Source organism: Hylaeus anthracinus, unplaced genomic scaffold, assembly GCF_026225885.1.
Source record: "Hylaeus anthracinus isolate JK02 unplaced genomic scaffold, UHH_iyHylAnth1.0_haploid 12001, whole genome shotgun sequence".
Classification (NCBI taxonomy): domain Eukaryota; kingdom Metazoa; phylum Arthropoda; class Insecta; order Hymenoptera; family Colletidae; genus Hylaeus; species Hylaeus anthracinus.
In genome coordinates, this window is record NW_026534348.1 from 3,158,236 (window position 1) to 3,180,279 (window position 22,044).

General features: G+C 45.8%; 2 protein-coding genes across 4 annotated transcripts in view; one reads left to right on the top strand and one right to left on the bottom strand.

Moving 5' to 3' along the window:
• Positions 1–22,044, bottom strand: part of LOC128890654 (lachesin-like) — a 201,980-nt gene that overhangs the window by 70,267 nt on the left and 109,669 nt on the right. For 2 of the 3 annotated variants that reach the window (XM_054149323.1, XM_054149320.1), the window contains exon 2: positions 3,695–3,801. In XM_054149323.1, the coding sequence (XP_054005298.1) occupies positions 3,695–3,801 (107 nt within the window). Of the gene's footprint in view, positions 1–3,694; positions 3,802–5,920; positions 6,023–22,044 lie in introns of those variants that run through there. The other variant, XM_054149321.1, reaches the window with a different exon arrangement.
• LOC128890656 (alpha-(1,3)-fucosyltransferase C-like) lies at positions 6,269–12,622 on the top strand. Its single transcript, XM_054149325.1, has 4 exons — positions 6,269–6,744; positions 8,431–9,055; positions 10,515–10,809; positions 11,875–12,622. Exons 2-4 carry the CDS (start codon positions 8,467–8,469, stop codon positions 12,230–12,232), a joined length of 1,242 nt encoding a protein of 413 aa, XP_054005300.1. The 5' UTR covers positions 6,269–6,744; positions 8,431–8,466; the 3' UTR covers positions 12,233–12,622.

The following is a 22,044-nucleotide window of genomic DNA, read 5'->3' on the forward strand; positions in this document are numbered from 1 at the left end:
CGAAGTAACAGCGTTACGGAAACTTGGACGGCTGCAAAATAGCTTCTGCGCGTGTCGATTGTTTCGTTCTAATTTGGTCAACAACGGAGAAGGAAAACGATCTCGCCAAGCGAACGCTTCGCTTTTCGCGAACGAAACTTTGCCCACTGTACTCGGATTTCAGCGTTCTGTTTCGTAGCAAACAACATCCCAAGGCCTCGGCTGCGAAATAAAAATATTTCAAGTTGAAGAAGGTCGAGGTGATCCGAGAAAAGGAAACCCTTGGCTTCGGTTCTTTCTACGTTTTTTTTTTTTTTTTTTTTTTTTATTAATTCTGATCTCCGAATCCTCACGCGGCTGGCGCAATTTATTTTTAATTCGCTGCAGCGCGGGAGCGGTCTTCCGAAATCACTGCTGAAATTTATCCCGCGGCCATTTAAAAGAGTTCCTGCGTAACTCCCAGTCGGAACAGTGCCGGCTTCCTGATATAATTAAATTCAGGAAAATTGACAAAGTCGTACGGTTTCTTCGAGTTAACCAGACATCGAGGACTATTCGTCGGATTCGAGGGAGAGGAAAGGACAGGGTGACAGAGGGAACGGCGACGCGGAAGGGGTTAGAGGGCTTTGGCGGCCTCGCAGATGGAATTTTCTGGTGTTTTGATCAAAGAACTCGTCCAACTTTCCATCCGGGACTTCGTATTCGTTGAACGTCGAGTCTAATGAGACTGCCAGATACTCGGCTAGCAGCACACGTATCGAATCCGAGGAGAAAATCGTTCGCAAGCCGTACGTACCCGCCGATTGTTACTCTCGAAACGGGGTTCGAGAATAGACAGGGCGAGTAGAACGCGTCTCCGTCTGTTTCGACCGTGGATGACTGTAAATAACGGACGAAGCTGGGACGAGGTAAACTTTCTTTCGACGCTTGATCGAAAACCATCGGTGAAACCAGAACGGAAGGATAATGGGAATTCCGAGGAAAAGTGAAAAAATTACTCGCGATAAACGTTGAACGTCCCTGTCGGACGTGTTTGCAATCCAACGTTTCGCAATTGAAAAGAATGGTAGTTTAACGACGACCGTCTAACCAGGTTCACGCCGATAGTGTTTTTCCGAACGCATGGATCCATACGACTCCAATGGTTAAACGTTAGAATTCGATAAAACCCGATGAACTCTTTTCTCAACGTGCGCCGTCGATATTATTTTTGTCGTCGGTAGTCAAGCACGATGAATATTCAGTTCTCGAATATTTTCTTTTCTGTTTCGTACGCGCGGAAAAGGATCGTTCGTTGTTATTGTTTACTTGGATTCAATTTTGGATAGGAATATTATAGAGCGTTAGCCAGCCGTGGGAGGTGCGGGTAAATATTTTGCGCGGCGTGCCAGTCGTAAAGAGATTCGCGAATTTTTTTAAAATATTTGCATTTAATTCCGACGGTTTTCGTACCGCCAGACAGATTTCATGGCGCATCGATGCTCAATTAATGTTTCAGAGCGGTTTCGGATGAATCAAAGCCCGGCCGATCGTAAATCAATCGCAGCTAATTTACCATCGTCATTATTACCTCGTACAATAAATTTCGTTCGTTCAGCCACTTTTTATCGATTCATCGTTATTCGCAATATTCAGTCTCTATCGTATCGCGTACGAGGTAATTACTTACCCTGCGAGCGTCCAGCTTCCCGATCAATGAAAAATCACGCTGTTCCACGCTCGAAATCACAACGAGTATAACTTTCTCGATCGTCTAACGCTGTTTCTCGTTATTATACGCTTTCGCGCGACTTCATCGAGTCTCCTCGGTGATTCGGCTGCGAAACAAATTTCCACAGCGAATTCGCTTGTTTGCCAGACAATTTCGAGTCGGTTTCGAAAGTAATCGGTGTCCCGCGTCCTCCGCGATTACGTAACGGCGCCCGCAACGTTGGTTAAAACGCGGTTGGATTCGGAGACAAAGTTTCGAGACAATCGCGCACGGATCGCCAAGGAAAATTCCTTCGTCTTTTTCGCGCTGCTTTAGGAAAGAAACGACAGATCGAGATCACCTATCCATAGGAAAGGTATTCCTGGGAATCGCGGTACGTAGTGCTAATAACGCGGCAGCGATGCAACGGAGGTAATCGAACGAAAGACGAATGCGAGCGGTACGCGAGGCGCGCATTACGTTTCCGGTCTCCTGTTCCTTCCTTCTATGTAGTTTTCTCCCAGAATTCCTTCTCGCTTAATGATTTACGATCGCGAAAACGTAAATGGTAGAATAATGCGGAACACGCTGCGCGTTACCCGGTAGATATTACCGTGATGCCGCAATCTAGTACAACGACGCAAACATTTCTCGCGATTGCGTTTCGTCTTTCCTACCTCGACGTTCCTTTTTTCATCGATAACCCGGAGAGCCGGCAAACGAGCCACCCTTTGTTGGTTTTCTTTCTCCTTGGATTAAGAAGGTTCCTTCCCAACTGTACTAGTCCAAACAAAACTACAGAAAGTATCGATAACGATGTGTTTTCTGTAATAAAATTTTGTTAAAGAATAAAAAAATTTGTTTCCAGATACCGCACAACGGCGATGTTTAATGTACGACGAAAGGAAACAATCACCCTCGATCGTTTCGACGATCATTCTCTATGACGATCGCGTCTCGACGATTCGTCCCAGCGCCGACTCCTCTTTCTCTGTCGTTGTTTATTAACAGACTGTAGGAAAATTGTCGTCCCGAAATTGAACAAAGCCTCGCCCTCCATTGTTTCCGGATCCGCGTATTTGCGTTTCAGATTTTGCCGGTGTCGTCGCTTTCGTGTCGTCCGGAATCGGTCGTTGTCTCATTTATTAACGGATCAGCGTCACAAACTGGAATATTCAATACCGTTTCGATATCCTTTTATTCCTACAACGTCCGCAGGACTTTATTTTTGCACGTACGAGCTGGCAGCGCCGCGCTGTTTTATTAACTTTGATAATATTATTCCGCTTTCGTTGCAATATTTTCTTCCCGGGGAAACGTATGGAGCCGTGCGAAGAATCGATACATCGGAAGCAGATACCCGTAAATATTTCAGAACGGCTCCGCTCCAGCCAGCGTTACAATGTCTGCAACGGCATTTATTATTTACTCGCGATGGCGCTGCGTTGCGTAATAACGGGGTCTTGGACGCAGGTTACGTAAGCGCAAAGTCCTGGTTGCATATTGCATTTCACTGCATCGCCGCGCGAACGTCTCGCGAGACGGTTCTGGTCGAGAAAATACCTGGGCACGCGTAAATTCAAGGGCGACAGTCTCGTCGATGATTCAGGATTCCGCCTATCGTCCTTTACATCTCCCCCCAAACGAAATGTTTAGGTACGTCGAGAAGAGTCCGTGTGACTTAAAACGTCCACCGGAATAACTCTTTCACTTTCAAAGATAGAAACGCGATGCCCGAGGTAGAAATCGCTCGGTCTCCAGGGGGATGCGACGCGATATTTCCGTTATCGCGTAGAAACGTCAGGGACGTTTAATAATTTTCGTAAAGAGTTCAAAGAGTCACGTGCACTTAAGCAAGGTGGTTTTCCCTATTATCGCGCCATTAAGCGATCTCGCTCGCTCGTTGATCGAATATTAAAATACCTGACTCTAAATTTATTCGATCAAGATGAAAATTGGTATCTAAACCCACTTGGAAATTTCGTCGTTTCGGAGCCATGCGGATTGATCGTTTGGTTTAATTACCTTGTAATTACCGAGGTTTTCCACGACGCAGGGTAGGCTGACGTCTCTCCCCAGTGGCACCGTGACGTTCGGTATTGGCTCGGCAAACATTGGTTGATCGGAGAGAGCTGCACAGAGAAATCGAGGAAACCTTCGTTAACATTTAATAATTAACGTTGACGCGATATTCGTGCACTCTTCGTTAAATATTTTGTCGATCGGAATTATAGATACACGCGTTAGTGTTTCAAGAATTTCGGCATTTTTCATCATCGACGCGCTATTTGCATCGGCTGAGGATATCTTCTGCTCGAAAATTTCGCGTCGTCGACCCAAATAGACGACACGACGGCGAAGGGGTGCAAGCTACCAAAGGAGAGGAAAAGGAAAGGGAAAAGGAAACGGAAACGGAAAGGGAAAAGAAAAAGGAAGGAGGGTCACCGCGAGTCACACCAGTCAAGAAATCCTTTGGGAAAGTTTCAGGATTGGTCAAGGGTGAAGTAAGAGGGCAGTTGGTTGATCGCTCGACTGGAAGAGGGAAGCCGTCGATTCCATTCCTACGCTGTATTTATCGGAAGTGTAGGTAGGAAGGAGCGAGACACACCGTTGGGAAGCTACCTCGTCGACGTTTCGCGATAAATGTTTGGGAACGAAGAGGTCGAGACGCTGCGCTATTTATTACGGTTCATTTTTCGTGCGAACGTAAATGTTTTTCACGGTCCCAACAGTCCGGGGGCAATTCTAGCGCGACAGCTCCAAAAACAGATGAACCTCCAGAATTTTTCTGTTGGAAACCTATCGATACTTTGCGGACGCTGTTAAGATAAAGGAAAAGAAATCGATTTTAGTTTCAAGTTTGGCGCGCATTGTTAGACGCGACGGCGCTGCGTAGCTTGGCGCACACCGTTTTTGTTTTAATTGCGAACGTTCATTACGCGCAAAAATACGTTGTAAGCAAGCGGTCGTGTAATATATCTTCTACGATAAATTATCCTTTTTGCAAAACCTCAATAGACGAGTATCGGCATATAGTCGCCCAATTTAATTCGTAGCTGCGAGACGAATTACGGAGCCGCGCACGTACGTCTGTCGTTCTGAACGATAAGATACGCATGTGTAAATTAACAAACAATCGTTTCCTTTTAATGAAACAAGAGACCTTTAGCGATGGAGTCTTATCTTTTGTATACTGTAATCTCACGATGTGAGACGATGCCGGACTCGGGAGGAATTTCAGTTTATCGAGTCAGTTTCTCAGCACCACTGCCAAAAGAACCAGCAGTCTCTTCATACATTTTCTATTTTATAACAACTTAAACAAAATTCTTCTAAAAAATATATCCCCCAGTCCCAAACAAATCCCAGCTCATACATTTTCCCCCCTAAATCTAGACACAAAACCCTCGATAACTGTGCGAACATCGTGATTTTACACTCTTTGCTGCCGCTGCGTGAGAACGCGGCCCGTTAACCGTACATTGTTTACATTTCCGTCTACGTCGCATTTCGTAGCGATTCCCTACGACGTACTCGTCGGACTGCGACGATCCTCGTCGAGTTTGGGCCCCGTAATCGCGAACTGCTCGTTCGTTTGATACCGGTAGTTAAGGTCGTAGGTGTAGGGTCCCGTAGCCGCGGAACGCGGCGCGTTCAGAATATTCTAAACGCTTCGTCGCCTCGTAAATCAGCGAAATACCACCGGATAGCTTTGCATACCTATCGTCGGCGCGATTACTCGCGCGCTGCGAATCTTACGCGGCTAGTAGTCGAGTCCGACAAGTGTTCGGAGGATCGAGATCGGTTAGCGCAGTGCTTCGTTCGAATGTTTCTTATTTCTGTTACGGAAATGGAAAACTATTTCCGGATATGTATCTTGGAGTAATCATGTGCAGCCGGTCAAATGTAATATCAATGGCATCGACGTATCTTCTATATAAAGTTTGTTCTTCAATACTGCCAGTGTTCTATTTAAAGTGCAGTGTTCTATCCATGTATAGCTACGGAATGAAGAGCGGAAGTAATATAGATATAAAGGGTTGTATTATCGCGTGATCCACGATATCTACGCGAATAATCGATTCATCAACATGCAAGCCCGATAATAAAAACTATTATGTAGTGTTGGAATACACGACCGGCAAAAATCAATCGACACCTGACGCGCAGGACGCGCGAGAGGATGTTTAAATATACACTCTTCGAACGAACGAACACGTCTGTTAACGAATGGTCTCTTTTTCGACTAACCTTTGTCTGGACCCTGTGACTAGGATCTTTCAAATTTCAGAAGCCTGTCAATTTGAACCGTCGATTTGTAAACATTCGACGATACAAATACAGGGATATAAATACAGCCCGAGGTGTCGATCGGCCACAGATCGTCAATAAACGGCGTACCTTACAACAATTATTTAATTACCCATTTCCAATATCTGGAGTAAAATTAAGTCGCGATAACTCGCGATAAGTCGGTGCATAATTGATCGCGCGAGCACGCGTTCGTCCCGATTTCCCGAGGATCGCGTGTACACCGTGCACCGGCCAATCGCGAGTGCGGTGTTCTGTGAAAAACGGAACACTATCTTTTTCTACGCGGTTCGAGCGTGTTCCGCGCCGTTGGCCGCGGCACTGGGAACACGAATGCAGGCGTAGCACGTTCTGTTTCGAGCAGTCGATTTACGGCTGCAGAACCAGTCGGTCGTCGTCGCGCGACTTGCGACTTTCGAAACGGCAAAGACGACACGTCCGTTCGATTCGCGTCTCGATCGTTGCGTGGATCGGTTCGACGTCCGACGGGGGACGTTGTCGCGCTCGAGTCTTGGCTAACGTAGCCCACGCGTCTTCGGAATCGGAACACTACTGTGGATGGGGTTCGGTAGGACGTGGTAAAATGCAGTTGGGCTCGTGCCGAAGAGTTTGGATCGCCGTAGAGAGACAAGGAACAACCGGGGAGACGGATTCGAAAATTTACGAGCCATTCCAAGAGTAAACCGTGACGGTTCGCGACAAGCTTTCCCATCGGACACCTGTGCCCCGCATACGGACACCATCGACGACATTCAGCGACGAAGGTGAAGCATCGATCCCGCCGATAGAAGACCAAGGCTCAATCCTTTCATTTCGTGCAACTCGCGGACCATTCGGAACCCTTTCGAAACACCTGTACCTGTACCTGTACTCTCGGCCATCGAAGACTGAACTAGAAATTAAGCGAATCTATAATTAATCTTCGACAAGCGTTATCGATCCTACCCGGTGTACAAAAAAAAAAAAAAAAGAGCGCAGCGAACTTTGAGATTCGCGATGAAAGACTTTCCGCGCTCGAATTTCAGTATACCGGATGGTTGAAAGCGAGGGCGTCGAGCGTCGCGCTTGGGGCGAAGGGGAAATAATAGAAACGGAAAATCGTTTGATTTTAACCGATGACGGGTACCCATCGAGTGCGCGCTAATTAGAAGTTTCGATCGTTTCGCGCTGACGGATACGCGGAGGAAAGTGTTTCGTGCTCGTTTCGCAATTTTCTCTTTCCTTCCGTCGCGTCGATTCGCGTCATTAACCAGGGAGCACCTTTCAATCGAACCAAACCGGATAACCTCGCGGCCCATTTTTTCCACCTCGCGTTAATTTTCTCCGGATGCGTACGTAGCGAGCACGGTTCCGAAAACGGGACAAAAGCGTTTGGAAAAAAAGCGTGCAACAGAGAGAGAGCGAGAGAGAGAGAGAGAGAGAAAAAGAGAGAGGAGTTGCAACGATTTCTTCCAGAGGAAACTCGTTTCTTCGACTGGAGAAATTCATAGTCGCTCGTCGATCTCCTTTATCGTTTCTAGTCGCGCGGTAAATGCGTTTTCACCTACCATTGACTGCTTATTTACGACCCCGACGGAATTAAGAAGCAATATACCGGGTGGTTAAATTCGCCTGAGAACCGTTTCGATGGTATATTATCTGTACAAGACGCGGCGGTAACAGTTTCTCCCACGTGAATTCCTCGCGCGAAAATAGATAGAAATCGCGAAAGGACGGAACGTGAAACCCTGGAATATTTAAAGTCATCGCGGCACGTTTGTCGGTGCATTCGCCGAAACGATACCGCGACATGCTTCTCGTATCGGTTATCTAAAAATACCACCGGGTCCTGATCCAGATATTCTTTCGTGCTAGTAAAACCGAAGGAAACGTTGGTAACGCGCGAGGTGGAAGTAAACGCACAATCCTTCGTCCAGAAAGTGAAAGGGCACTTCTTCTCTACGGTGTGAATAATGAATACCTCGCACTAACAGGTGCTTCGAAGAAACGAGAAAGACGTCCGCGATGTTTCATTCGTTGCAGTGAAGTTTATCTAAGATCTGTCGCGAATTGTACGCATTTATTCTTATCGTCGTTGGCTTCATTTTCCAACCTCGAGCACTGAACGCTAACATTCTCAACTGCATCGTCCAAGTATCCGTTTCCTTCTCTTCGTACATCTGCCGATAGCTTAGCGATGTTGCGCTAAATGAATCATACTGTGACTAATTTTTCAACGTGTCGTAACACTCGCAACGAATTCGAGTAAGCATCATCGGGATTGCTTTTACTCGACCGTTCAGTGTTCCCTTAAACATGGCTGTACAGTGTACGACTGTACACCAAAGATCGAACGCAACCGAAAGCAAACGAACGTTCGCGCGTTGTTTGGTGCATAGGCGAAGACAAGCGTTCCGATGGTACACGAGTACGTCGCGTAATCGAGTCAATAAAATCCGTATTGGTTCTAGCGACGAAGAGAACACCGATGCGGAATAGAATTTCCGATGAGGTCAGGATCAAAGGACGTCGATATGAAATCTTGGATCTCCGGCAAGTCCAGCTTGATCGTCCTCTCGACGTTCGCATTCCTGTTGTACCTGGTAGTGTTTTACTCGGAAAGCAGTATCTGCGACTTCCAGCAGCTGAGGCGTATGATCGTCGGTGACCCGTTCGTTGTGAACGCGACCAAGAAGATACTCTTCTGGAACACGATGTTCAACAACAAGATGTTCTACATGGGAAAAGGTGACATTTTCCGCGATTGCCCCGTAAACAACTGCTACGCGACGCACGCCAGAGACATTGCGGATCTGCTGGACTTCGACGCTGTCCTGTTCCACGGAAACGAGATAGATCTCGAGGACATGCCGGCCAAGAGGAGTACGCGGCAGTGGTACGTTTTCGTGAATCTGGAGAGCCCGGCCAACAGGCCGCTGGCTAGCCCATTTTTCGAGGATTACTTTAATACCACGATGACGTACAGATTGGACAGCGACGTTGTCTGGACTTACGGGACCGTCAAGGACGCGACCACCGACCAAATCGTTGCTCCTCTTCGAAATACCAGTTGGGAAAAGTTTTACAATTTTTCAGGTAATTGCGTGAACACCGTGCCGATAACCCTCCTCGAGAAAACGAACCACGCGACGGCGGGACGAATTTTCGTTGTCAACCTTTGCCTAATAGTCACGAATCAAATATATGTACGAGTTAGGCCCTTTGTCCATGGAGCGTGGTATCACGGACATGGTTCATTTCGCGAAAAAACTTGGGCAAAAATTCAATTTTTGTAGTACGCGTTGTCAGTAAACCCATAGTGTACTTATTATATCTGCAACACTGCAACACAAATAGTTTTCGTTGTGGTGTTACATATATGTATAATAAATACATTATGCCAATTTCATGAATATCAAGTTTCATGAAAATCAGCGTACGGAATTAGATTCACCATTTTGAATGTTGCAATTCCGATTAGAGTACTCTAGTCCATATTAGATGTACATGTCGGCCATATTAGATCCACCATTTTGAATGTTGCAATTCTGATCAGAGTACTGTAGTAATTAATTCCCCTCGTAGGCGTGCACTTTGGATGGTAGGTATTCGCGAGCGTAGCTTAATGTGGCAATGTTTATACAAATAGACAACCTAATTTCTTAGCTTCGATTCCAATAATGCAACATTAGACACAAAATGTTGTGTACGTATTACTTATTAATGAAATGGAAGAAAGTTTTGGGACAACCTAATATTCGTAGCGACCAATTTAACGAAATTGGAGGCAACTCTCAAGAATTTGTTCGAACTGGTAAATCTCCATATGGCAAGCGCGTGTTTTTTCGTCGGCCGGAATCGAATCGGACGAGACGCGATTATCGACGAACGAACCGTGCGAAATAATCTTTACGGTGACGAGCGACGGGTAATCGAACCGTCACGCGAAATCTCGAGTGAAAATACGGGGATCAAGGATGCAACGTTGCGCACCTCGAAAAACGAACCGGCGTGACGTATCCAATTATCCAATTACCCAGCAAAGTGGCAAAATTATCGGAATTCGAATTAATCGGAATAATCCCGCGAACCGGGCCTCGAATCCAAGCTCCTGGAAAACCATTTTAGAGTAGGCCAGACGACGTCCAATCTACAATTCTAACCTTAACTAAATAATCTACCATTTTGTTTGTTCTCTTCGAGGATCAAGCTTATGCTCCAGAATAGTTTTCCCCGATTGGAAACTTACACGAAAACTTGACGGCTAAATATCCTTCCAGTTGAAAACCATCAACTGGGACGCTAAAAGTAGTCGTGACATCAACTTCATTTCCATGTCGCTAGAATTAGTTACGTTTAGTTCAGCTCGTTTGAATATTATCTAAGCGTAGATAATTATTCTCGAAGTCGTTGACACATAAGATACCAGTAGTATAATTTATTACGTTGAAATGTAGTATTGCCCGCCACCGATAAAGATTCTAGCTCGTTTCTCTTAAAGAAATCATCGCTGATCTCGATTTACGATCGCAGATCCACGGATTCGTTTGCACAGGTGACCAAGAAGAGGATCTCGCGGACGCGTCGTTGCTGGCTGCGATCCGTGGCAAAACGAAGCCGGTAGCATGGTTCGTGAGCAACTGTAAGGCAAAAAGCAGACGAGAGGAGTACGTGCGCGAGCTGTCCAGTCACATAAGCGTGGATATTTACGGAGACTGCGGTCAGTACTCTTGTCCACGTTCCGTGAACTGCTTCAAAACCGTAGCGGAACCCGACTACTTCTTCTACCTGTCGTTCGAGAACTCTTTCTGCCAGGATTACGTAACCGAGAAGCTGTACAATGCGTTCAGGTAAAACAATGGTCGGACGATTTCACCGATGAAATTGTCAGTTGCAGCCCGACCTGCAATTTCCCGCACGATTTAAAATGACAACTGACCGATGCGTCGTTTCGAGCCCTGAAAACTATGCACGATCCGTGCCATCTCAAACTGTCCACGCTGCTGAATCATTTCGTCCGATAGCTTCATTCATTCCTTCGTTTGCTTATAATGCTTTTTCTTTTTTCTTTCCCGTCGATCTTTCTTGGAGGACTCCACCCAAGACCGCGCAATAATTGCAACACGAATGTTCGTTAAAGTATGGATGCATAAATACGACGGAATCTCTATAATCCAATAGATTATAGAGTAATGTTGCCGATCGATAGGGATGCGTATTTTTTCGCGCGAACGAAACAGTAGAACGCGTCCACCGTCGCCGAGGTGTTAATTAAAACTCCGATTCCAACGTATCGTTTCCGATACTTGCATCGGGACAAATAAAGAGCCATCGTTACGCGCGACGGCCGGCGGTTACGGTACGTTTTTATTTTGCGCAAACGGACCGGCCGAAAATAAAAACGTTTTCCTTCCGGCTACGAACGTTGACGATTAAAAATCTCTCGGGAGCACGACCGACCCTCCGTTTACCAGTTAACATTCGCTGTAATTAACGTCACGATTCGATGAATGTCTTATCAAGTAGCCGGTAAATCGAGTAATCGGTAAAACGTACTGGAAAATTCGAATACGTAAAACGAATCCTTGGAAGAAAAGATTAAACGATAATTCAAAGTAGTACACGTTTCGATACCCGGACGAACGAGAAGGAAACAAAGAAGATCGCAGCGAAATTTACGTTCCCCTCTTGTTGTTAACGTAAACGGTTCCCATCGAAAGATTCCACCCGCACTCTTTCGTACGCTTTGTTTTAGTCCTTCGAAATAACTTGCCGTTTTCCGACCTCGGGAGAAATCCTCGTATCGTATTAAGAACAATGTCTTCTAACGGAACTCGCAGCAAGAGTCACGCGAGTTGCCTGCGTAAAATATCAGATCCGTCACGATTGGAATGACAATTTCGTTCTACTTCCAGTTACAACGTGGTGCCGATCGTTTACGGGGGCGCCAATTACAGTATCTTCGCACCGCCGCGATCCTACATAAACGCCCTCGACTTCGACTCGCCCGAAGATCTGGCCGAATACTTGAAGTGGTTGATCGAGAATCCGAGCGAGTACCGGAAGCATCTCGAGTGGAAGAAGTACTACAAGATCGACACAAGTAATCGTCACGCGGCTTGTAATCTCTGCGAGTTTCTTCACGAGGAACGAGAGCCACGCCAGTACACTGTTCTCTCGGACTGGTACAGCAGGTCAAAGTGTCCTCTGCAGACGCTTCTTCAGTACGAGAGGTACATCACGGGTGCCATTTTAAGAAATCCAAACGTTTAACAGTTTCGAGGTGTACGCGACAAAAATAACTGGTTAAGTTACTCCAACGAATAGCATTTCTTCCGATCGAGGTTTAGGACCTATGCTTTGGTATCGCGTATTTATTTTTTTATATTTATATGTTTTTCTTTTTTTTTTTTTGGTAGAGATATATCGTTCGTTAGTTGTGTAATATTTACGTTCGTCACTTTAAAAGAGGCTGAGGTAGCAAGGCTAACGCTGACGAAACGGTTAAACGAACCATTTCTCGGTGACGTAGCCAATCATTTTCTTCCGTGCAGTATTGCGAGACATGTATTTTTCCAAAGATATGTACAAATGTATCGTGTAACGCGACAATCGTCGTTGAACGTGTTAAGTTTTTCACTTGAAATAAATATGTTTCTATATGAATTTCTTTGGTTTTTTTTTTAATCGTACGAAATGGAATACGATGGTATGGCTAGAGATGGTTAGAGGTTTCTCGCGGGACGTTTTAAAGAGAAGAAACCAAAGTGGTTGACCGTTTGAATTGAAATTATTTAGGGAAGGCAGGCGCAACGTTTTTCATTCGGATACGATAATTACAGCTTGTGGCGTCCATCGAACGGAGAATTTCAAATAAAATATTTGAATCCAACTTTTTAAACGTGGAAGAGGATAATGGGTTTGCTAGTGGTTCGAGAAGCATGTACACTGGCGAACTGGGCACTGGAGAGATTATCGAAGACAATTCGGTCGAATACGATTATTGAAATGTTTTAAACAAAATTTGAAAAACTGCAACTTCGGGATTTTTACGTTGCTCTCGATTTTATAGCCAGAATTATTCCCAGCAAGATAATAAATATACATTTATTACATTTTTTTTTTTTTTTTTCTATATCGTCCTCGATCTTGTTTGCAATCCAAAACGTATTTTTATATTCGATGTACGACTTTGACTGTGACTCACCGTAGAAATGTATCGAACGTATAAGTGGTAGCGTGTTCGTTGGGTCCTACTTTTCGCGCGTGCAATAAACCCATTGATATTCACGCACAATGCGGGGCAAATAACGATCGAGAGATCACGTGCATGTTAATGACAGAGAAAATAGCAGTCGAAAAACACGGAAAAAGATGTACAGATCTACTTCAAATTAAAACCACGTTTAACTCGAAATGAACCGATGTATTCAAGCAGCTCGTTGTCGAAGCGATAACGTTATTCATTAAAGCCGAACACTGACAGTGTCGAACGTTAATCGATTATATTTTCAATAAATTGATTGCTCGATCGAAACATCAATTGCAATTAACTTCGATCGCAACTGAAAAAAAAAAAAACAGATTTTAATTGCAATTAACATCGATTGCAATATAAAAGCGAGATGGAAATTTCGACGAAAATATCAATTTGTAAATTTCACGTACGTAGGAGAAAATGAATATTTTTTCGTATCGATTCGATGATCGTCGATCGACGCGACCTTTCAGAGATCGTCTGACTGACGTCGACCTGAAACATCGCCTTACGTGCTTTTCAAGGCGAGTGAATTGCGTTTCGTGTGTTTCAGGTCGCGACGGTGACAGTTAAAGCCAGGTAAATGTATGTCATTACCATATCTCTCGTGATTACGCGTAGAAGATAAGACGGCTATTTTAAAGAACAAATGTTCACGAACGCGTTGCTCGGCTGTCCCCTGTTCGAGCGACGTGTAATTTACCGGTCGGTAAAGCCAGTGGAAAGTTTCTTGTGTCCGAGCGCAGCTATGTGTAACGAAACTAACGAACGATGGCTTCCCTCGAGCGAAAAGAAACGCGGACGAAACGTTGCTCGAGACGTTAATTGAAGCTCGTACAATCTCCTCGAAAGTTGAAGTTGTCGCGGAACGGTGTCGCGTGTTTACGCCTCGTAAACATCGTTACCCACATCAAAAGGCCCTTTTCGAAAAGAGGCTCTCGGCCGAGTTGCGGAACAGAAAAGTACCGAGGGTATTCTTCGGCAGCTTCCTCGCCGATAGTCCACCGAAGAAATTTCGTTCCCCCCCCCTCGTAGGGGAATTTCAAAAGGTGGAACTTCTCGAGGAGAACAGATTCGTTTCGATTATTTAGAAACTGTTCGAGCGAGTGTCGTTTCGTCTAAGTTTCGCGCGATTGACACGTTGACTGGCAGAGAAATATTCTTGAAAATTTCGGCTAGGATTAAATATTATTCGGACTATTGGAGACACCATAATTAAACATCCGTCGTGGTATTTATTTTTGTAACTTCATCCAAACACACGAATTTCATTTGAATTCATTTCCTTCGAAGCTTAACCTTCAGAATTAATTGTTTTAGTTCCTCAGTGAAAAGCACTGTCACCCACGTATGGGTGACGTGGCGATCAACGTGTTTAACTGGATTCCCGATTCGTGGTAAATAACGTTTCTGCGTAAACCGATGAAGAAGACATTCAAAACTCGTCTGTCGAGACGAGTCGGAGGGATTTCATCATCTTGTCGTCGGATAGCTCGAGGAGGAAAATATCGGTTGGTCGAGGCAAACATTAATTGCTCGCATCTAACGAAGCCTCGGATCTGCGAAAGGTCGATGGATTCTTCGATATCTTTTCGCACGAGTAGTAGTCGCGCGTAATATTTGATTTCCCTTCCTTTCTTCCCCAAATGCATCGCGTGACACCGTGAAACCGTCACGAATCGAATTGGCGCCCCGAAAACCGCGCTGTTCTTGATACAACAAATTGTTTTACCACGTCCTGCACTGTATACGGGTTTCAGTAATTACTCCGGTTTAGAGAACGCCACACTTACAGCTACTAACAATAGGATGTTTGGTGACGAGACGTTTCGCCTGGACAAAGGGAACATTTTCCTCGACTGTCCCAGTAAAGGATCGTTACGCGATACACGACAGGGATTTCAGGTTGGTGTTGGTCTTGGACATCCTCTTTCTCGGTACACAGTGGCCTGGAGAATGATGTTTCGCGACCAAACCTCGATTTTTCCGCTTCGATATTTAATGGGATCCTGCAGCTACCGTCATAAATGTTGGAATGCAACGATTGGCACTTTCGGGTCTCGAGGAAAAGGGTCTGTTTTTCCTTAAAGCTGAAAGAGGGTTGGGGTCCTAGCAGGGACAGAAAGCGACGACCCTCGGTCCGTCGAAACAAGCCAAGTCGTACGGGTCGTGAATTTCGGACATTTCTTTCCTTTAACATCATTATATACGTTGTAATCATTTAGAAAATAACGTTTATAAAAATACAATTCTAACACTAAACATTATTTCCCACGAGTGTGTGTACGTTACACTGCTCGACGATCCCTAAGTGGTGGGGATTGGGTCTGTGCAGTTATCGTAGACAAATTTCTACAGAGACCTTACCGTATATCGTTAGAGAAGAATCGTACGTTTTCGCGAAGCTGGAAAATTCAGGCAACCCAGCACGAAGCATCGATTAATCATCTTTGCCAAAAAAAAAACCATTTTGTAGGGCTGGAGAGGTCTTCGAAACGAAACAAGTGCACGTCACCTCGACCATACTTCGGTCTCGACTAACTGTCGATCGTCGAAGATCGTCCTTTTGTATTCTTTGAATACAAATGCCGCGTTCGCCATACATTGCATAGATTTCTGTACTCCGTATTTCGAATCGTCGAAGGTACGATCACCGATAACATTGTCGCTCCATTTCGGTATTCCAAATGGATTTCTTTTTCCAGCAGAAGTTTTCTACGAGTTCCGAAGCTCCTTCGTCGGCGCATCGTTCGTCGAAACGGTTGTTTCTTCGTCGGTTTAATCGACTCGAAGGAACGATTTAAGCGAGTGGTGCTCGAGATAAGTAACGAATTAAATATACGCGAGTAACAGCCGTTGAACGTCCAAGCGGTTCTCAATGTTCATATTGAACGAACGTTCGTCGTAAAGTAAGCACCACCATCGGTGTTCGGTACACATTGATTATTCAACAAGTTTGCCCTGGCTCTTCGCTTTTCGCCCGAGCTCCGCGCGAAAACCGCCCTCTTTCCAGCTTCCTACTAGCAGGCGATCTACTCGTTGCTCGTTAATATACCGCCTTCGTCGAGGCTTTCGAGGAAATTCTAACGTTTAGGTTTAGAAACTTTCCGATTTTCTTTGCACCTTTTTTTTTCTTTTTTTTTTTTTTATTTCGTCGAAAACTCCCGAGCTAGCTCGACGGTTTGAAACGTCTTCGGTTTTGCGCCGTACGAGACTCGAGTCATTGTTTGCGGTGTCGCGCCGTTTCGACGATTATTTATGCATCGCTGCGTTCAAATCTCGAGGAGACACGTCATCGTTCCTAATCCCTGGAACGTGAATTCGTTTGCATAGGTGTCTCGGATAATCACGCGGCACCTGTGATTGCTCAGAAGCCGGGGAACGTTTGGGCACGGTTATTTCTTCGGCTTATCGTCGATGACCTCTCTATGCAAAGATGTTGTCACTCGCACAACCTGTGTAACCTGACGTAACTAGCTGTCAGGTAAAATAACGGACGGACGATATCGCTCGCGAACTTACGGTTTGCTTAACGACTAACGACTAACGTGCGATACACTCATTTCCTGACCTGAAAACGATGTCTCCGCCATATGTCAATAGGCAATTTTATTTCTCTTTCTGTTCATCGTGGATTTATATGACGTCGCATCTCTTTCGACTTCCTGTTCTTTCGTAAAGTCCATTTCATTACTTTCACGTTACTCGGACTTGTCTTATGTAGGATATGTTGTCTTATGTTGTCTTAATAATAAACCTTAATAATAAACCATCTTGCAGCTGCTTACGTATGAAGCAATTAAGACGTTATTGTAATTGTTAACGGAGCCAATGTTCAGTTACCCGAGCCGACAGCGAATGGAGAATGTTGTCGCGGAAAATGAAGGATATCCCGGACTGCCAATTACAACAGACACTGTCGGGTCGGGGACGCAATTCCGAGTTAATTGCAGCTGCTTGGCGAGACTCGTCTCGACGCTTTCGCGCCGATCGCAGCGCAATTGTACCGCGATGAATGCGAATGAATAGTTGAATGCGGCCGCTTCCTCGCTGGCTCCGTTATCGACATCCTCCTCGCTTTATTAATGCTCATCCTTCGAGGTGACCAGCGAATCGCGTTTCGCGCGACGATCGATCTCGAGGAGGGGTGCATCGTTTCAGTTTTTAAATGTCGTAGCTGCGGGGAACGAGTGCGATTAAATAATAACGATCCGTTTATGCTGCGTCACTTTAAGGTACGACTGTTTGGTCCTCGGTCGCCGAGTGACTCGGATGTCGTCCTTATCTGTGCGCCGACTTCGAACTAGAACTCGAATATTTTGCACGTTTATCTGTTCCACGGAGGAAGCGTGGATAGCGTACTCGTCGTTGCGGAACGCGCAACGATAGATGAAACGGAAGTACTTTCAACGGCACTTGTTCTAACTTGTTCGCTCTATTTAAATACAATTTGCATTATCGTCCCGTATCGTTGAATCTACCGGTTGCTTAACGCTCCTGCGCAATATTGCTCGTCAACGTTTTCGCGCGAACGCGCAAAAATATTACACAGGCCCGTGTCCCTACGCCCGGCAATTTCATTTCGCGACCGAAACGCGCCGTGGCTGCGTTACACGCCATTCGCGTACAAAAAGTTCAACGTATCGAATCGACAAATTGATACTCGACAAAAGAGCACGGTGCGCGACATTCGAAAATAAAAATTCGTTTGACAAACCGCCGACCGACAGTCCCTTTTTAGTTCTGAAAATCCACCGGGTGTTTTCTCCATGGTGCTTTTTTTCCGGAGCGTCGAACACCATGGATCGACCAGCGTTAACCATGGCGTATCAAGTTCCTGGAAACGTTGCGATCTCTTTCCGAACCGATAAGAGAGCGAATCAAATTTTCTCGAATTCTATCGGAGTGAAGGGAGCAATTGTCCCGGTTTGCTACGAGTACGCACTTCGAAAATTGTTATTAGTGTACGTGCAGAAGTATACCGACGCCATCATAGGGACGTGTGCGTGTCTCCTCTAGCAGGAATTTTATGCTAAACGAAAGAATTCGTTTGAATACAGAACGAGTATGCATTCTTTGGAGGCGTAGCGAACTCAAGCTCGAAATCGGATAGAAGCCGCGTAGGCTGGTCATTGCGCGAATGCAGCACTTAAATACAACGGAGTTGAAAAGCAAACAAACGCGTAGTGCCGTGCTATCGTCCGAACGACTTGCATACTCGGCTGTACCCCGTGTCGAATCAGCAGCTTTGCTTGCTCGATCACACAGGCACGGATCAAAGCTCGTTATATATAATTTTCGGAAAAAAAAAATGTATGCAAACGTGGCCGTTGGTATTCTCATTTCTTAATGGCTGGTTGTGTCCCTACGACGTGTCGTACGACAGCTCGTTTAGCGTATGGAGCGTTTAAGAGGACTGCGAGGGAACTTCAGCTTCATATTAGCTTCATATTATACCTGTAGCTTATAAAATATAAAATATATAATCTTTCTCGTAACCTCGTCGGCGATTACTTGCTCCTCTTATCTAACACGATATCTTTCTTTCTTGTCGTTGTCGTTCCTCGTCGCTATCACGTACACGAATCTCTCGTCGTAAAATAAGTCAACATTTACATTCGTATGAAATTTTTATCCGCAGACCTCGAGTACACGTCTCGCGACGATCCGAATACAGACCTCGATTGGTCTGAGCAAACAGAGATAATTGGTTTGGGGGCTCGTTACGAATAATGCACGGTAAATCTAGATAAAGGCTTGATATATTGGAGACGCGTTGCACGTTGGGAATAACGAGCGAGAAATGAAATTCGAAAAGATGAAGGAACGCGTACCGTAACGCTGCAACGTTCGTTCTCCGTATTAATTGTACCAGATCGGTCGTTCGATTTTGTTTAGAGAAACACAGTCGGATACTCTACTTGGCGCGTATCGAACAATGGAACGTTCATTGTCGCATTAATCGTATCGGATCGATCGTTCGAGTTTGTTTAAAGACACGCAAGCGGATACTCTGCTTCACAGTCTCGGAAACCTCGACAGGAGGACTAATCCGTTGATCGGATTCTCGGTGCGAGATACTAGCCGACTCCTTCGAAGACTGATCCATCGAACCGAACTCGTCAGATATTATCTCCCTACGGTCGGTATAGGAAAATGGTTGTCACCTGCAAACCAGACTTCGATTCTCCTCTCGTCATTGGTGAAACTTCCGGTCCGAGCGAAGAACCCTTCGACCATCGAAGAAAGAACAGGAAGAGTCCTCTCGGAGCGGACTGTCAGACGCAGACAAGCGTTAAGAACTGCGAGCCGGAGCTATCGTCCGAAGCTTCGACTTTACCCTTAACGAAGAAGACTCTGCTGCGAATCTCTCCACGCGCGTATTCCTTCGACGAGCGATCGAACCGCGATAAACCTCGGCGAGGACGTCGAATAGACTCGTAGACATGTAGCAAAACCGACGAGGCGCCGCGTGGAACGCTTCTTAGATAGCATTCACTCCGGGCGTTCGTGGCCGTTCCCGCGAATCCGTGGAAACGAAATTACGTGTCGGCTTTTAAAAGGAAATCCATATCGAGGGTTTCGGTTGAAAAGTAAATAATACCGTCAGCCGTCGTTGTCGTCGTCGGCGTGCCAATACGTCCCCGAGAATTATCGTCGGCCGGATCGATCCGAGGAACGTCAACGACTTGGCGCAGCGTATCGGCTAAAGTGTCTTCTATCTGTTGCAGATGCAACCGGCGCGATGCGCGCGTCGCCCGGATGCAGACACGTCGCATCCTCGAAAGCTTCTGCTGCTGGCAATTTCGCAAGTGCGAGCAGACGTTCCACGAACAGCTTACTGTCACTCTTCCCGTTCCCTCGTCCCACAGCCAAGCGTCGCCTCCAGGAGCGGTCTGTTTCGCGATCCTTTTCAGCTCCATTATTCGACACCTAGATTCTTTCCCGCGGAATTATGCGGACGAGAGAAATCGCTGGCACAGTGCCTGATCCGTGCCTGATCCGCGCGGAATGGAAAAACCGCTGCCGAAATCTCGCGGCGTGATCTCTGGACGCGAACGCGTGCCGGCTTATAAATATCAATTCCCCGCGGAGATGGTTCGACGTGACGCGCGTTTATGAAATTTAAACGCGCGTACCGTGACCGTACTTCGTCCGGATGGATGGATTTACGCGTACCCCGGCCTTTTTGCTGGATACCGCGCTGCTACGTTTCGCGAATACGCTCCGTTACTCGTCCAGGGAATGGAAATTAATATTACCCCGTTGACGCCGAAACACGGCCAACGAAACGAACGCGGCGGCGTTTCGGGCTGACGCGAACGTTATGCTGGCGACCAAACACCTTTACGCTTTTTACCTAACGATTTGCATAGACGGAAGAGGGCCTTCTCGGTCGATCGACGGCATAACGAACGGAAAACAAACGAAACAATCTCAATTTGATGTCCGGACGACGTAGTGTTAACATAGGCTGTTATTAATCTTCATCTGTTTCCAAATATCGAGCACTACGAGTAATTAGCATACGCGACACAGTGAGTAACGCAGGAAGACAAGCGACGAGTGGAGGACGGACAATCTGGCAAGACGTTTGCGGAACGGCACGCGGCCGGACGCACCGCACGTGGCTTAATAATGTGATTAATTGCTAGAGATATCCTCCTCTCTCTCTCTCTCTCTCTCTCTCTCTCTCTCTCTCTCTCTCTCTCGTGTGATCAATTCCCATTAACTGGCTGTTGCACGCGCCGATACGAGAGAAAAGGGGGCAGAGCGTCGCCTGCTTGGATTCCATCGATCCGCCCTCGCGTCGAATATCGTTACGGCTATCGGAACGGAGTCCTATTCCTCGCAGCGCACTCGTGACCGGATGAATTATCAAGCTCGTGCTCGTGATATCGCGACCGGTTTATTTCGCCAATTAACGCTGGCCAATTTCACGGCGTCTGGAACGAAAGGGCAACCTGAGAACCGGGTAGGCGGATCGGGGAACGTCGAACGATCTTCGAGAAAGGCCCGCAGGCCAAACGGTAGCGTCTGCGATCCCAGGGGCAGGCTTTACCGCCCCTTCGCACGATATACTCGAAGAATGATAAATCTACCGATAGCGTTTCGGTCGCACACGATAACTAGGTTCTAACGTCGACTGGAGTCAAGGGACTCGAATTACATGAATTATTTAACCCTTTATAGGACACTGGCACTCTTTGTTATCACTAAGGGAGGGGCGGGAATTTGATATTTTTATGTTTCTACGCTCATCCACAAAGGCAAGTGAAAAAAAATGCTTTAACCCCCTTGACCTACGATTTACGTTTTAACAGCCTGGGCCCAAAACTTAAACAACATCGCTCGGCCTTCGAGCCATTCCGCGGTTCGGAAAATCGGACCTAAATTGTACCAATCGCGCATTACTGTACGTGTAATATACAATTGGTTTAATTTTGTGAAATATTTGATACGTAATTACAACGTGATGTATAATAATAATTGCGGTAGATATAATACTACGAAAGGTTTATCATCAATTAATAAAATATAACGTAAATCAAAAACATAATTAGCATTTATAAAGAAATTAATAATAAAAATTTAGCGACCAAGAATAACACGTCGTACTACGGGCCAAGCTCGTAATATTTACAATTGGCCCAAATATATAAGACCACGAGTCTCGCACGTACTTATAGGTTAAAGGGGTTAATTGAGCAGTTAAGGAATTGAAATAGTCGAGTTCAGTCGAGTTCGAACAATGGTCGGAGTGACACGATGTCGTTTTGATTCGAAAATCCGTCCAGCCTCGCACCAGGAAGTTCTGTCCTATAAA